We start from the raw sequence: 18,949 nt of genomic DNA, 5'->3' as shown, positions 1-18,949 counted from the left end.
GAGACAAGTAAACATACTATCGGTGAAAATATATTTAAATTATAAATAATTAGTTAGCTCTTGACATCTATCACATAAATGTTACAAATTAATGCAAATTAATCATATGACATGTTTTGAATATCTCTTTTGGTTGAGTTCACTCCTTAAGTCTTGTCATATTAGGGAAAAGTTGAGCTTACATTTAGAGAACAATTATCTTCTAGTCTATACCCTTAGGGGAGGTCCTCATGCAACTGCTAAGCTTAATTTGGCTAGCAACCACTACTCCATACTTTAAGGAGTATTTTATGGACTGTTGTTCCCATGAAAGTATTATTTCTGCTTATTTTTGTTGCTTATAATTTTCAGACATATTTTTATTTATTTATAATAATATATGCACATAAGTTTGGAGTGATATTTTGGATAGAAATATAAATTAATGGTGGGAAGAAGAATTGTGAAGACACTTGGCCTTTTTTAAAAGTATGTAGTTGTTGCTTAACTTCAACCCCCCCTTTTTTCAACAACTTATTTTCAATTGTTAAGCAATAGCTGCAACACAATAATAGGAGAAGATTCCTAAATTTCCTTTTACATGCTAATCAAAAAATTGAATGGAGACAGTTTTATGCTTATTTTTAAGCACAAAATAAAGTTAAGCAACCACATGGGGACATGGGGTTATAGAGTTCCTTACTTTGCGATGCCAAATAATTAGCTCCCATGTCTCTCTTAGTTTAGCACTTTTGGCATTAAAGGGTAAAATAACATTATTCTAAAATACATCATCATGGGGGTTTACACTCTAGTGTAGTTAATCAAGTTACATCACCTTAAGTGGTCTTTACATAATGCAATGTGCATTATTGGATTGACTTCTATCTAGCACACATATATAAGTACAAACTCTTAAAATAATCTCATAGGCTAATTCATCTAATTTAATTATTACTTTTAAACATGTCATTAAATAGACATAAATTAACCATATATGTAATATTGAATGATATTCTATTTATAATTTTTTTTGATATATTCTTATTACAAGGTTTGATACAAAATTATCCACCAAACAAATATAAAAACACAACAAATACTGTATTGATAATATTTACTGTTAATTGCTCACATAATGACACATGACACGTGACACCTTAAATACTCATTTCTAAACTCAACATAGATCCATGTACATAATTGAACAAGCACTCTTAATCAACATCATCATCAAATACAAATATATATTTCAATTATTCATAGGCAAGTCTTTGTCAAGTTTTTCATGTCTTCATTTCTTGTTCTTGAGAATTTTAATTTATAGACAATATTTAAAAATATATAAAAAATATAAAAAATATATTAGATTATTTTTTGACATTAAGTAATAAATATCAATATATAAGATAAGATTGGAAAGCTAGAGATATTTTAAAAAGATCTTTTTGACTTTATTCCTTTTTTAATGTACTAATATTTTTTCTCTTATATCACATCTTTAACAAATGTACTTTATATTAAAGTATTGATATTGTCCATAAATTCTTGATTTATTGGTAAACTTATATTTAACATTGAAATATCGAAAATATCCATGAACTTTTGAGTGATTGATAAAATTATATATTTTTTTATAAATCAACAATAATAATTATGTATAATTGACTATAAATTTTTCACTTATTGTAAAAATATAATTATGTTCTATTAATTTAAAAAAATTTCTATAACATTATAAAATAAGATTATGAAAGTTAACAAAAATAATTGAAATATAAAATTGAATGTTCCTCAAAATATATGTTAAGTATAACCAAATGATGAATCCAACAATATCTGTTAAACAAATATCCTATAAAAAACCCTTCAGATATTTAATAAAAACTTTTTAAAGTTTTAAAAATAGATTTATCCATCGCTTTAAAATATTTGATTGTGTTGGACAGCAATAGGCACAGTCCTCATATTTAGGGCCACCTCCAGACGTTGGAGAGGCGAATGAGACAAGGTGTCAGCATATCGTAAAGCTCTCCAAAATCGAAATAAACTAGAAAAAAGTTAACCACCTTCCTTTTCCTAAAGTAGCGACACGTCGGGAGTTCGAATCGGCGGATGGTCAAGACCATTAATTCGTCCAGGATACTCAAATGCGGCGAAGACAAATGAGAGTGAGGTATTGCAGAAATGAAGTTACAGGTCCAGGTGTTAGAGGCGCGGGGCCTTCCCAGTGGGGTTTCAGAGGCACTTGTGCGCTTGCAGGTTGGAAATACGAAGGCCAAGACCAGAAAAGCAAATTCGGCTTCCTTTCCTTGGTACGAGGATTTCTTTTTCAAGGTAGATGACTTGAATTCTGAGGTGGTCGTCACTGTTCAAGGAGATCATGGATTTGGCGGGCATGTGAAGGTGCCAATTGCCCTCGTTTTCAATGCGGACAAGCAAGTTATTGGTCCTACTTGGTTCGCCTTGAGTTCCCGCACCAGAAAGTCCAAGACTTCCCTTTCAGGTTTTTGATCTTTGTGGCTCTTCCCTCCACATTTTACTGTTAGTTGTCATTCCTATTGTAGTCAAGCTGAATCGGTTAAAGAAATGACTTCATTAGCTCTCATGATAATCTTTTTAATGATCTACTCCTGCAATCGTATTTTTGTATTTGCTTAGCCCGACCAATCTTTTCTTTGCTCGTGATCATCCCGATAACAGATTGTGGATTGTGGATTGTGAATCGAAATGTCGATATAAATTAACGGTTATACACTTTTTTTCTCGGAAACTTTTGAATTTCAATTTTCATCACACCAAATTTGTCCGTGCCACCTCAAAGCTGAAACAACTGTGTTCTGATGGGAGCCTTAAGTGCACAATGATTGTGTCAAGCGCAGCATGATCAACGTATTATTGGGTTCTCGATCTCGTAATTTATAATTTTAATGGGAATTTGCATGCTTTACGAGTTTATTTATTCAAAGAGTGCAGACATAGGGTCAATTCTCCTGTTATCGATGTACTTGACATGATGTCAATGTGCACATAATTGATCATGATGACGTGCCACTTTGGTTCGACCAACAGGTACTGTCTTCAGATCGATGACTCTGACACCAAGAAACAGTTTATAAACTACTGGGCCGTATACTCATCCACTTGTTCAACTCTTCTCTTGCTACTATTCTAGGCCATCTGTTTCTCTCAATGCTTTTCATTTTTATAACTATCCTAGAAAATGTATCATGGTTGTTTCCTTTATAAAAAGGTGTCTGAAGCTTTGAATCTAAAAGTGTTTAAATGCTTTTGGATTCTCCCTATTTGTGTCTGTTTCAGATTCAATGTTTTGTTCACTTTTGTCTCATCCCAAGAAGGAAATTCTGGCATTGCAAGTAAGACAAACGGTACTCTGATTGTCTTCTGATCCCATACTTCTGCATGTTGACACTGTCTAGGATGGAGGATACTCCTGTACATTCCGAATGACTCCCGGTTGAGTTTGTAATTGTATTGTGACACTACCTGTAGTAGATCTTCAAAAATGGTTTATTTGCTTTTGTTCGTGTTGCAGATAGAGGAACGAGACCTTAATGTTGAAGATGTTTTCTTGGATCCATACTTTTAAACAGATTTTAAAGGCTTCCAGGCATTGCCAAGTTGATATAATGAGATAACATATGAAATTGTCATTGCCACAAATCCGGCCAAGCTGACACGTCTGCATGCTAATTCATCTATCTATTCTTTCAGCTTGTTGATCTATAGGCCAAACAGTACGAGGGACAATAAGCAGCCTTGCTTGATGCCAATGTCACTTGGGGAGCACCCTATTGAACTTTTTTTAATTTTGTTTTTGGTGCAGACCTACTAATAAATCCTAGACTGTTACTTTTGGGATATATATTTATCTGGTATGCCCAGCTTCTTCATTGTACTCTGTGCTTCTTTGAACCACATCAAGGACTTTCTGAAATCAACAAAGCAACAATAAATATCTCCTATATCTATTAGATATCTAAGAGTGACTTAATGGCTAAATGTTTTGGTATGAAGGCTGTTTACCTTTTCGCCCACTTTCGTTTTCAGCTCAACTGATGATTCTATGTTGCACTATGCTTCTAAATCATTTTAAATGGAGGGGATTGAACATATTAGTTATTAGATAGATAGTTTGAGGGGTTGTTGACTTCCTGCTTTTGAATAAGGCTATTCTAGGTTAGTTTGACATTTCATGTATATTCCCAAAGCTTCCAGCTCCCATCTTAGTTATTTTTCCTATGGCCCATCAATGTCATGAGCCTTGCCACATGTCAGCCTCTTAATACAATCTCTAATTACTTTTTTACTGAGAAGAGTTTAACCTATACATTGTCTATGGTAAAATTTCCTTTTATTGTTTGCATTCATCCAATAACTTTGCATATTATAGTCATTGAATTAGAGTAATTCGGTTCTCTAGTTTGGTTTTTGGTTTCTTGTAGTTTTTATCAAAAGTACTTAGGATTATGCTTCCTTAAGGACATCAATTCTTTCTGCCTTGACTTAACATATTTTTTTCTAATTTTGTCTTAACTCCATGGGTTAGATAACTTTTATGTACTTGGCTCCTGTCCCTTAAGTTGTATCTAAAGAATGGTGTTTTTGATTTACCACTATGAATTGTTATAAAGAATTGGCAATTGGACAAAACTGGGGAGTCTTGTATGAAAGACTTTTTTCCACTCATCATTGACTACATTGTAATATTCATGTTCCCCTACGTCTTCTCTGAATCAAAATTTCTCACGTTAGTAACCGTTAATGTCAACTGATGGAGCAATTGTGAAAGCCATACAGTCTAGTGGAGAAGCAGTATGTCTAGAATAGGATGCCATACGATGCCAAATGGATGAAGTACGGTTAGGTGAACACAGTCTTGGTTGTACGGTAGTGGTAGAGAGGTCAGAGGACCGTATGGTCAATTGGTGCAATCGAACAGTGTAGCAAGATAGGGGCGTGCGGTCAGTGATGTAAGCCGTATGGTGTTAGTGATGCAGTCCACAGGGTGATCCGTAAAGTAGCTACTCCAAGTCTGTACGGTGATGGGGAAATGTGTACAAAATGATGGTTGTAGTAGGGTGTACGGAAGAATGCAGTTATTGATCAACTATGGGGAATCACTAGAAAAATAGAGTGCAGACGACCACACATGAACATAAATAAAGATAGATGTATTCCAGAAATAATATTTGCACATAAGAAAGATGCTTTGATCTGCTAGATTTGAGCCAAATAATAGACGAAATAGGGTGAGGGATAATTTTCACTGGAACCAGAAAACCAAGTAGGGAAGATCTTTCACTTACAAAATGGCGAACAATCCAAAACTTCAAGAGGAATTCACACTACAAAGAAAATAATCCAAAGTGCATACATACTACTATCGACATGCCATGCTTAAATACCTTTCGGAGAAACTTCCTGACGGGTTACAAAGATAGCTGATGGCCAAACCTATGGAAACAATTAAATAAAAATGGGTCCGAGATATACTAAATCAATCGGCCCATTAACAAAGGTTTGATTAAATATTTATTTAATGACAGGAACATTACAGCATGGAATATGTAGCATTGAAGTTCTCAAAGAGGACAATTGAAAAGGGTCACCAATTCATAAGAGACAACTTTCTTGTACATTGTCACTAAATGAAATTGTTGACTTAAGATGACCATTTGAAATGCCTATTGTTGTTATTGTTTTCAAATAATTGATTTTGAATTCAAGCATCGAATGGATTAGAGATCAATATGCAAGAAAAACTCATTTCTTAGCAGATAATTGTGCCATTGCTACTACTAAAAAGAGACAGTAGATTGCGACAAACATTTCCACAAAATCAAGAACTTTGCTTTGGTGGCCTTTCCATCATCCTAGTTGGTGACTGTTGTCACAAAAGGTTGCACCCTTGCCTAAAGTCTTACCTAAAGCCAACCTTGTGAAACATGGAAACAGTCTACAAGTTGTGGGACTTGCACAATGAGATTGAGTCTCTAGAGAAGGCCGGCTTCCTTACTATTAGGGTGCATCTAACTACTTCTTAAGGGGAAAAGGGAGAAGGAATGCATGAAAGCAAACTACCTAATCTAATCTAAAAGGGTAATAAACCAAAATAGTTTGTTCAACCTTATCTCTGCCTAACAATGCACTACTCATCAATATAATCTCAAGATACATTGATTCAACCTTTGCATTAGCTCAACAATCACATGCAGATCAAGAACCAAATAAGATGCTACAAGGAAGGAACTTCACTCTATAACATCCAAGAAGCGAAAGTAGATACTGTTATGCAGATTGAAGAATGAAAACAAAACATCAACAGAGGTAGAAGATATTGCACTAATATTGATGGGAGAATGAGGTACAACAGAGAATTACATTCATTCATAGACAAAATGAAATTACAGTAACAGAGCATAGAATACTACTACTTTAGAATCAGAGAAAATAAGGCCGACCCTTGGAAGAGTCACAAAACTTGTTTTTATAGTTCAAGCATAACCGAGATAGCTTCTTCCCTAAGGCTTAGATCAACTACTATCATTAAAGTTGCAGAGAACAATCACTACAAATCTGGGAAAGATCTGATTCAGGTACACATCTAGATGCAGGAAAATCATTTCTTTCATCAAATAGAGCCCTGAGAAGACAGAAACGGCAGCCATTATCATTCTAATTGGTAGATGGATAAACCAAGCGGCAGGAGGAATATCCTCTACATTTACAATGCACAGAGATCATAAAAGTGGTAGCAGACGATCAAAAGATCGATTTGCCATTAAAGAGCTGCCTGCTTCATTCTTAGCATGCCAAATCAGATATATCAGCAGGTCAGCAATAATGGGCCTCCAAGTTGCCACGTGAACCAATAATCTTTTAGCTTTCTGCCACCCTGCTCAACCTTCTAACTTTATGTTGACTGCTGATCTGTCCACGACTTCACTATCTTTTTTCTTCGTTAGTTGTTTAACCCTATGAAATTGCGATCTGCACCATTTCATGTTATCGCTGCATCACAGCGTACTTTCTCTTCATTCCCTGAACTGTCGCAAGCCAATGACGCATGAATTATGTCCCAAGTATCAAAACTGAAATTCTAGCTTTTGGGTTTTCTTCCCGTTTATACCAGAGGCATGTCTGGATGTTTGCTTTTGAATTTCTCTATAATCTTCATCACTTGGGTCGCATCCGACAAATCCAAAGCTTCTACTTCTCTTTTACTACCTATTGGTAATTGCTAACTTTAGTATGTGTGGTTGCAAAATCCTCAAGCTTCACGTCCAGCTCTAACAACAACACCTCTTCAGTTCTGAAAGCTTGTCTGATGTCTTCTTCTAACGAAGCTTCTTCAAAAGTTTTCCAGAACTGTTTAACAACTGAAACACTCTTTTTATATCTTATCAATCATGTGAATTCCTACATAAAATTCATTATTATGTTTCAATTCTAGATTTCTAAATTTTTATGGGATGGCTTGCCAAGACATGCATAGTTCTTTTTGGTGATGACATGTAGTAGTTCCGATAAGAAAATTAATGATCTTTACTCATATCTTCTAATATCTCTCATTAAATTATCTTTTCCACAAAGATTGAAATGTGATATTTAATATTTGGCACAATGATTTGTAATAATTCCCATAAAAATATTAATAATATTTATTCATATTTTCTAATATCTCTTGTTAAATTAAGGTTAGAATATGATATTTAATAGACCATGAAAATGTAATGAATGAAACTATATAAATGTGACAAATTATGTGTTCATCACATAGCTTCTCATACAAGTAACCTAGTATTTCTCATCTCACACCATTCATTCTTCTCTACTATTCTACCCAACCATTCTCAACTCCTCTTGCCTACATTTTTTAAAGCTTTTTCAATAAATATGTTTCATCCCTGTATTTTTTGTTCTCGCTCACCCATTATGCCTTATTGGTGCCAATAGCATTAGGTTGAAAGTTTCTAAAGTCTTATCTACAAATGTGTTTGACGTATATTGTTCAATCATCACATTCCATGAGATGACATATGTATTGTAACATTATATCAAATAATTCATGTGTGTCCTCCTCCTCTTGCTCCTGCTCCTCCTTTGACATGTTCGTTAACTTATTTTCATCCCCAAAAAGAATATTTTTTTGTTCATATACATTTAATCTATGTTAATAATTTATATAACAAAAATATAGACCTTTTTTTTCACAACAAGATCGCCAACACTTACATGATCTTTACCCAAGAAACCAGATATGGAACCACCACCATACTGAACATGTCCCAAGATTTTCCTTCAAGATCAACAAATGAAAACAACTAAATTATGGAGCAGGTGTTCCTTCTCACACTAAATAGTCCTAAACAAAATACACAATATTAAAATATTTTAAAAAAAAAAGTGCAGAGCATCCACATTATTTAAGACTTAAAATTCCACAATTCCAATATTACTAGATTTGAAAGAACTTAAAAGAAGTGTTGTGTCTTATCAACCATTCAAAATAGAATTTACTAGTTCCTCCATTCATTTAAGTGGGTTTTTTTTATGCACCCTACTGTGTGACAATTTATCAAGATTCAACCATGCAGTTTGAATTAATCTTCATCGACTTATGAGCAATGGCTTACAAGAATGCACCTCCCATTACAATGAATGGGACCACTTACAAGTTATTGCATCTAAATAATGATGTGTATTCCAAGATCAACCATCCTAATACTACTCTGGTTCAAAATGAAAAATTTTCCATAAAAAAACACTTAGAAAGTGTTCTTATAAATGATTCATTATTAAATAAGGTATCAGTCATTTCATCTAATAACATTTTACAGTAAATCAAACTGTGTAGTTGTGTAATGATTTTTCAGTATTCCACTATGTTGTCTGGAATCCATTTTCAGTGACACATATTTGACAAGAATTACTTCACGGAATAAATAAACAACTTTTGAAAGCATTTTTTCCATATTTGGAAATTCATGTTTATGAATAATTAATAGTGTAGCATCAACTTCAGCCTCATTTCATTGACAAATATTTTACAAAAATTACTTAAGAGAATTAGGATTACTAGAAACCTTTTGAATTAGAATAAAATGCAAAACATTTTAACAGAGCTAGAGGTTAATGATTCATATTTAATATACATATTTTCACATGCATTGAATTAGCCCAGCAACCAGCATACATCCTAAAAATGCATACCCATGTAAGCCAAAGACTATATCCAAATTCTACAACTAGATGTTTTCGTAAATAGCAATAATCATTCAAAGGCAATAAACTACTAAAATTTTAATTAAAAAAATGAACACATATATGTGGATACCAAAGTGGTGAGCTCACTAGATTTGATGAACGACGTGCGATACAAGACTACATCAACATATTAAACTAGATAAAGGGCCAACAAGGTGTTTCTACATGACACCTGCAAATGACTTCAATTTCATAAGAGCAAATACAACTTAGCTAAAAGAAATCATTCTCGAAAACAATTCCAAATTCAATGAAATTCTACCAACTCCAAAAACAACACTGGATTTAATGTTAAGTTTTGTGGATATCTGATAGGTAAAAACAATTACAAAATGAATTTCTGTGGAGAATATCTTACTTGAATGGTGCTGAAAGTATTCCCTCCTTCTTTGCCAGCGATCACAGTTTGCCTTCCTTTTGAGTGTATACTATTATGAATGAAGTGATATATATCTGATGTGATTATATCTACAAAGTGCAATATTAATCAAATGTCCTTTTACTAACCGCAGGTACTGGGATGCCATACATTGATTGCCTTTCCCTGCGATCAGAGTGCATATATATACTTGGGTAAAACACATGACTCCGAAGAGTCATGTTTCATAAAAATAAATAACTTACGTAATTAGTATGTGCCCAATAACCAAATTATAATGTGGCACGATAATATGAATATCTCCCGATATCATTAAGGAGCCCAATCACAATATATAAGAGGCTGCTGATAATCAATGAAATCTGATCACATTATATTAAGTGATTGCCGATAATCCATATCATAATACTACAAGAACATAAGCATATATATATATACATACATACAGACATACACACACACACACACACACACACACACATATGCTTACATTCATGTAGTTGATATAATCAGCAGTAATTATCAGTATATTAAATAATTCATGTTTTGCTTCTTCTGACGCTAAAACGTTAACACTCCCTCTTTAGCAAGGGAGAAGTAAAACATCAATAAATTAGAATCATCATGTAATCAACACAATATGTATTAAAAATTTCTGAACAATACAAAGTATATCCTATGATCTCTACTTGCACTTGAGCAATGTCTAGAGATGTCGATAGTGATTAAATTTTCATGATCTCTACTTGCACTTAAGCAATGTGTAGAGATGTCCATGACACATTCATGATCTCTACTTGCACTTAAGAAATGTCTAGAGGTGTCCATGATACACATATAATCTCTATTTGCACTTAAGCAATATCTAGAGATGCCCATAATACTCTTATGATCTCTACTTGCACTTAAGCAATGTCTAGAGATGCCCATATAATCTCTACTTGCACTTAAGCAATGTCTGGAGATGTTCATAATACACACAGGTATATTATTTACAAGATCTTCACCTTGTAAATAATTTCCTTCTAATGAATGTGTCCATGAAAGATCGTTACCTTCCATTACATATCAACTGCTGCTAAGAAACCAATAGAAACATAAACTCAAATGAGATAAACATTTCAATTTCAAATTTTATCATTACAGTTAATCATACCAAGTTTTTCTTTGAAGTATTTCAACTTCACTTTAGCAAGAGGCTTGGTAAGGATATCAGCAGTTTACTCATTTGTACATATATATTCTAGTTGAGTAACTCCTCGATTCACCATGTTTCTGATGTAATGAAATGAAATTTCAATATGTTTGGAGTGATTGTGAAATACTGGATTAGATGAAAGTTTAATGCAACTTTGATTATCACAATAAATCACAGTGGGATTCAAATGTATTTTGAAGAGATTTGATAACAACTTTCGTAACCATATTGCTTCTCTAGCACCCAAGGAAGATGCAATGTATTCAACTTTGGTGGAACTCAATGCTACTGAAGTTTTTTTCCAACTAGACCAAGAAATCATACCAGATCCAAGACTAAAACAATATCCTGAAGTACTCTTCTGCTCAACGGAGCTTCCAACCCAATTAGAATCTGAATATCCAAGAAGTTCAATGTTTACTTTGTCATATTTGATTCCCATTCCAATAGTGCCCTTTAGATATCTCAATATGTACTTAGCTGCATGTAGATGTATCTTCTTAGGTGCGCACATAAACTGACTCAAGGTATGAGTAGCATAGCATATGTTAGGACAAGTATTTACCAAATACATTAGGGATCCAATAATTTGTCTATAGTAAGTAGGATCTGCAGGTTCAGATTTGTTCATACCATTTTTCAATTTGTGTAGATTTATTTCCATAGGAGTAGCAGGTGGTTTGCATTCCATCATCCCAAATTTGGTTAAAATATCAATTGTATACTTTCCCTGATTTAGTATAATACAGTTGTCTTGTTGCCAGACTTTTAATCTCAGAAAGTACTGAAGTAACCCTAAGTCTTTCATTTCAAATTCTGCTATGAGTTCTTGCTTACATTTCTTTATGAGATGTTCCTCACCTGTTATTAGCAGATCATCAACATATAATACAAGGATAATCATATCATCGCCATCAGTTTTGAAATACAAATTTGGGTCAGCTTCATTTTTGAAATATCCTAACTTCAATAGGTGGTTATCTATTCTTTCATACCAGGCTCTGGAAGCCTGTTTGAGTCCATAAAGTGCTTTTTTAAATTTACAAACATGAGTTTTGCTTTCATAAGTATTGAACCTTTCTGGTTGTTCAATATAGACTTCTTCTTCAATCTTGCCATTGAGAAATGCTGTTTTAACATCCATCTGATGTACCTTCCATCCTTTGGATGCTGCAATTGTTAAGATTGTTCTAACTGAAGTGTACCTGGCAATAGGGGCAAATGTTTCTTCATAGTCAATGCCTTCTTTCTGAGAGAACCCTCGGGCTACAAATCTTGCTTTGTATTTTTCAATACTGCCATATGACGCATGTTTGATCTTGAATAACCATTTGGAAGAGACAACTGATTTATTCTTAGGTCTTGGTACAACATCCCATATGTCATTCTTTAATATAGAGTTATATTCCTCAATCATTGCTTCCTTCCATGATTGATGTGCGAGAGCTTCTTCAACATTAGCAGGTTCAGATTTTATGAGTTCAGATAGCAATGAAACATAACATGATTGGTTTATGGTCCTTTTGCTTTCTTGAATTACTTCATCTGGTTCAACCTGATTTTCTTCTAACATTTTCTTAGCCCAAAGAGGTCTCTTTTTATTAGTGCTGATGTTTTCAAACTCTCTATGATTAGACATGGAAGAGAGATCAGAATCATCCTCCCTCTCAATTTCTGTAGGTTGATCTTCTTTAGAAATGGATTCATCACTATTACTAGATATTTTAAAGGCTGTGTCTTCTTCAAATATTACATCTTTGCTAATTTCAATTGTTCTTTGCCCAGGAATGTAGATCTTGTATCCTTTTGTAGTTTCACTATATCCAATGAATATTCCCTCCTTCTCGGAAGGTTCTAATTTCGTTCTTTTCTCTTTTGGTATGTGAATATAAACTGGCCATCCAAATATTCTCAGGTGACTTATATCTGGTTTAACGCCCATGAATGCTTCCTTTGGGGTGGTATTCTTTAATATGGAGTGAGGGCATCGATTTTGAATGTAGACAGCTGTATTAGATGCTTTAGCCCAAAATGAATAATGAAGATTTTGATCATGTAACATAGCTCTAGTTGATTCAACTATAGATCTATTTTTTTTTTTCAGCTATTCCATTTTGTTGAGGATTATAAGGTACAAAAAACTCCCTCTTAATCCCAACATAAATGTAGAATTTTTTTTTTCTTTAAAAATATCAGATATGTATTCACCCCCATTGTCTGACCTTACAGTTTTGATCTTATGACCTGATTGGTTTTCAACTAAGGCTTTGAATTCTTTGAATTTGGATAAGACTTCAGATGACTCCTTTTTTTTTAGAAAATAGATCCAGATTCTCCTAGAGTAATCATCAATAAAAATTATATAGAAAAGACACCTATTAAGAAAGGGGATTGACATGGGGCCATAGAGATCTGTGTGAATAAGTTCAAGAATGGATTTGGATTTATGATCAATTTTAGGGAAGGAATGTTTAGTATTTTTACCTAATGTACATCCCTTACAAATACTTATATGATCAGTTTTCAGATTAGGTAGGCCTTTTACAATTTTCCCTATAGATGATAAAGTCGATGACCTAGTCTCCCATGCCAGATTTCAGAGGAATTTGACTGACCATTACTAATGGTTAAGTTTAGATTAGGTTTTTGATTATTACAAAGCTTATAAAGACTCTCATCTCTGACTCCAATGGAGATGGCTTTCTTAATAGTTGAGTTCTTGGGCCAAGATAGAACTCTATCTTCTTGAAATGCAATTCTGTATCCTTGATCAGCAAGTGCGGAGATGGAGACAAGGTTTCTCTTGATTCCTGGTACATATAAAACATTCTTGAGGTGAAGTGTAATTCCAAAATTTAGTTGTATAGAACAGGAACCAATTCCTTTAATAGGATAAGAGGAGTTATCTCCAATGGTTACTTCTTTTGATGCATGATTAGAGAAAGTTTCAAACTTATCCTTAAATCCAGTGATGTGATGAGAAGCTCCACTATTTATGATTCAAGTATTGAGGTTAGTGTTTAATTCACTTGAGAGAGCTAAATAGAATGCATAATTTTCTTTTTCTACTTTCTCAATATTTTCATCCTTAACTTCCGCTAATGCTGCTTGAATTTTCTGCTTCTCTGGACATACATAATAGGAGTGACCACTCTTGTCACATTTAAAACATCTAACTTTGGACCAGTCACGTTGTTTGTGATATTTGTGATTTTTGTTGAATTCCTTCTTGTTATGTTTAAACTTTCTTTTCTTGTTTGATTTAGTATACAGTGCTTGGATGTCTCCCTCTTGATTTGTAATAAGTCCTCTTGAAGCCAATTTGGATTTTTTTGAGTACATTCATTCTTTAACTGATCAAATTTCGAAAGTTCGGGTCATGAACTTAAACCTCGAATGAAGGTTTCCCATGAAAGAGGAAGATCTCTAAGAGCAATCATGCTTAGTTCCTTGTCATCAATTGATTATTCATAGTTGTGAGCTAATCTTTTAACTCAGTAATTCTTAAGAAATATGAAGTTATAGATTCTCCATTTTTCATCTTTACATATAGTAGATCTTGTTTTAAAGTTAATAATCTACTAGTGTTGTTGATTTCAAATGTGTTTTGAATAGAGGACATTTCAAATGCAGTCTGAAGATTAGCTATAGATGGAAGAATATGATCTTTTACTGAATCTATAATGATCTTCATTGCTTTGTTATTATGCCTTTTCTAAGTTACCTTTTCTGATTCATTTTTAGGCATGGGTAAATTTGATTCAATATATTTCTCTAATTCCATTTCTCTTAATACTATTAATAATTTGATTTTCCAGGTTGAGAAATTTGATGCTCCCTCTAGCCCATCTTCTATCCTTACATGATTCACCATTTTAATAATATGATTTAAAAAAAACTCTCTTTAACTTTTGAAATTTTAGATTGAATAGATAGTTTGTAATAATTTTCGTATTAGTATAGTTCTGATAACATGTTAAGATTTGTGGATCTCCGATAGATAAAAACAATTACAAAATGAATGTCTACAGAGAATATCTTACTTGAATAGTGCTGAAAGTATTTCCTCCTTCTTTGCCAGTGATCACTGTTTGCCTTCCTTTTGACTGTATATTATTATGAATGAAGTGATATATATCTGATGTGATTATATTTGCAAAGTGCAATATTAATCAAATGTCCTTTTACTAACCGCAGGTACTGGAATGTCGTAGATTGATTGCCTTTCCTTGCAATCAGAGTGCATATATATACTTGGGCAAAACACATGACTCCGAAGAAAGGCATGCCTCTTCGGAGGCATGTTTCATAATAATAAACAACCTACGTAATTAGTATGTGCCCGATAACCAAATTATAATATCGCACGATAATATGAATATCTCCCGATATCATTAAGGAGCCCGATCACAATATATAAGAGGCTGCCGATAATCAATGAAATCTGATCACAGTATATTAAGTGATTGCTGATAATCCATATCATAATACTACAAGAACATAAGCATATATATATATACACACACACACACACACATTCATGTAGTTGATATAATCAGCAGTAATTATCAGTATATTAAATAATTCATGTTTTACTTCTTTTGACGCTAAAACATTAACATTTAAGAGAAATACTTTGATGTATAACACATCAAAAAGCCACAAAGGAGCAACCCTTAAAACCTCCTTCAGGTTTCACTTGGTAACATCAAATATACAGATAGCAAAGAATAGAAGTTCTTCGCAAAGGTAACCATAAAGACTCTCAAGAATAGATAATTCTGAAGCAATGCCACTAAAGTACATAATATATAGTAATCATTATATAAGAAGTGAATTTATAACCTCAAGTGAATCAAAAGGTTCATTGAAATAAACTGCTTATTTTACTTGAAACTTCCACTTCCTTTTCTGAATTCAAAGTAGTTAGCAAAATATTTTTACATGTATTATATTTTCAAACAATTTTAGCACATACAATTTTGAAACTCTATTTCAGTTTGAATTAGTTTTTGGTATTATGATTACAAAACATTTCAAACTAAGAAAAGTACAGCGGTGAGTTGACTTGCCTCTTTGCTAGGATGTCATTAGTTCAAATTGTCACACTGTCAATATAAAAAAGAAACTATAAAACAATCAAAGTAAGGAAGACAATGCCAGCAGCACTCACCAATCTATTAAATAAACTGTAATTCAATACGACTATATCCCCATAAGGACAAACCCATAAATAATTAACTATCCCACAAAAAATAAATTGGTCAGGTTTAATTTGAAACATGTGTAAACTATGAGGTGGAGTGTTTGAAATTAAATACGTGTTTGAAATTAAATACCATTTTTCTCGTACTTGATCAACTGTTGTGCCTTATACTTTGAATGGAAATAACAAGCGAGATGCAAAATGAGGAATACAATTTATCAGTGCAAAGCAAATTCATCTTGAATTTTCTCTAACGTACTCCATAAATTAATTATAATCAATCTATCCAAAATACAAAACCAATAAGTTATATATACTCAGAAATGGCTCCACATCCCATATTTACTTTATAAGCACATAAATTTATCTTAACAATACCACGAAATTTGCATGAATAGAGTCGCGGATAATTGAATAAATTCTCCACCAACAGAACCTTCGATTTTCTACCAATAAGCAAATTGTTCTTAGCAGTTCTTACTGAGAAATAGTATTTAAATGAAGGCACCCACAGATCATTTGGAGCTCCCAGTGTCAAAAGAACACAGTCCTAAATATAGGGATGGTTCGATTCTAATTAAACTAAGCTGAAGTATACACGATGTTGTTGATATGGAAGACTCTAGCGACGGCTCTGAGCTGCGCTACCCCGAACTCTGTGAAAACGGGCACAACCACTCCCTCGTCCTCCTTTCCTTTTTCCTTACCTTACCCCTCCCTATTAGCTCACTCGACCAAGAAGACGATGTCCCCCCATGTTCTGGCCAACAATAGTTGCTCAATTTCAGCACCTACAACCGACCTTCACAAGGTTTCCTGTCCTCTTCACCAACCCCACCTCCCCACTCGTCCTCCTCGCTCATTGCTTTCTTCATGTATTGCAATCTCCCACTTTCACACTCCTCAGGTTCAAAATCCTCCAAAGAAAACCCAAACTTATGATGATCATGTACTAGTTTGTCTTGGCTTGCTACATTAGGATGGCAGAACCATTGCAAACAACGGGTGTCAACATTCTCGGTGGTGACGACAACTCTCCAAGTAACTTTCTATCACTGACAGTGGAATGTTTTGGCACCAAGAAGCTTCACAATTTAGTGCTCGTAAAAATTTGTTTTGAACGACCGAAATTTCTTCTGAACTAACCTTTTTGCTGGTATGAATCCAATAAATATGCAACTTGCACAAGTTCATCTTCTTCTTTCTCTTTATGAACTTATAGAATCAAAGAAAAACACATAAGCTCATGCTTCATACCTTCTAAAAACTTCCTACCATCAACTACACATATTCTTGCATTTCTACTTACATTTTCCTTTTTTCCTTCAATAGCTTCAACTTGTATCAAATTTCATCCTTTTTCAAATAATATGTATTTGCATACCCATCATATATTGCACGATGATCAAATTGTCATGATCTCCCCAACAAAAAATGACAAACATCCACAAGCATAATATTGTTGTCCTGCATTTTGTCACAACAAAATGTAGGTAACAGTACGAAACTTTTTCAAAGTAGTTTCGCATTTCTCTAAGTTGAATTTTTTATTCAATTGCTTAATTTTGATCAATCAATTGACTCCAATTCACGTAACAAATTCTTTTACGGAAGACTTTTGTCAAGTCTTTTTTTGTTGAGGCTATGCTTATTTTTTAGGCCTCCATCGTCTTTTTTTTCATTTTTGAGTGTGTGTTTTTGGTGCTCAAGCCATTGTTTTCGGTTTTCCTTTCGATTTGATCTATCTTAGGGCTCAATCTGTGTTGGCAATCAAAAGATATGACCATTTTAGTGCCCAAAAAGAGGACCTTTTTGATGCAACTGCACAAATTAAAAATATCATGTTATATTTTTAATTTGACATTCACTTTTAAAAAAATATAACTTAAATTCACTTTATGTTATATTTTAAAGTTACTTTATCATATCATATCATATCATTATCATTTAATTTTTCACTTAAAGTAACTATAGTCCACTTTATGTTATGTTTTTAAGTTGAGTTGTTTTTTTGATTTTTCACTTAAGTGATTATATTAACTACATAGTTTAATTAATTTTTTATATTTAAATCAAATGCTCTAGTAAAATATTACTTTTTAAATTATTTTTACACATTGTATTGTTAATATGATAATGTAAATATAATTTATGTCCCACTTAAGTAATATTTTATCAAAATTAAATTGACACGTGCTTGAAAAAATCACTTAAATGTGTAAATCGCTTAAAAGTGGACCTTTTTTATGCTATTGCATGTAAAATCACTTAAAAGTGGACCTTTTTGATGCTATTGCATGTAAACTCACTTAAAATGTGCAATGACATCAAAAAGTTGAACTACATGTGTTATATGCGTATGCACCAAAAAGGTGAGCTTTTGCCTAAGTTGCATATGCATGTAACTTAAACATGTTTGTATACCAAAAAGGTGTGTTTTGCACCAAAGACGTGATTGCACCTCTAAATTCTATTTTTTGGCAAAAAGCATGTTTTTAAAACATGCGTATGCACCAAAAAGGTGTTTTTGCCTTGGGAGAGCCCATTACATGTTTTTAAAACATGTAATAGCCTCTAAAAGGTGTGTTTTATTTCATATGACATTTTTAAAACATGCTATCACCTCCAAAAGGTGCGTTTTGCATTGAAACACATGCTTTTGATCCTCCACAACCCGTTTTTAAAAAAACTTCATGTGGTTGCCCTCCAAGAATCCGTTTTTCACTCAAAAACTTGGATTTGATCATGCAATGACTTGAAAATCCCAAAGAAGAGAGGCGTTTTTGCATCTTATGGCATTTCCATGCTATGGATGTTTGATTTCATGCTAAAAACGTTCCTTTTATGATGATTTGCAGACACATTTTTTCTTTAAAAACGTCCATTTTAGAGTGAT

At 33.3% G+C, this 18,949-nt stretch overlaps 1 protein-coding gene across 2 annotated transcripts in view; it reads left to right on the top strand.

Moving 5' to 3' along the window:
* The first annotated feature begins 2,127 nt into the window (after positions 1 to 2,127).
* The window catches only part of LOC149555759 (C2 and GRAM domain-containing protein At1g03370-like), a 244,972-nt gene continuing 228,150 nt past the window's right edge, over positions 2,128 to 18,949 (top strand). For both annotated transcript variants that reach the window (XM_089829905.1, XM_089829906.1), the window contains exon 1: positions 2,128 to 2,485. In XM_089829905.1, the coding sequence (XP_089686031.1) occupies positions 2,167 to 2,485 (319 nt within the window). In that variant the 5' untranslated portion in view covers positions 2,128 to 2,166. The remainder of the gene's footprint in view (positions 2,486 to 18,949) is intronic.

This window comes from Cupressus sempervirens, chromosome 5 (assembly GCF_028749045.1).
Source record: "Cupressus sempervirens isolate cs-2001-9-10 chromosome 5, ASM2874904v1, whole genome shotgun sequence".
Classification (NCBI taxonomy): domain Eukaryota; kingdom Viridiplantae; phylum Streptophyta; class Pinopsida; order Cupressales; family Cupressaceae; genus Cupressus; species Cupressus sempervirens.
Note: the sequence above shows the minus strand (reverse complement) of the source record. Positions and strands in the feature narration are given on the sequence as shown.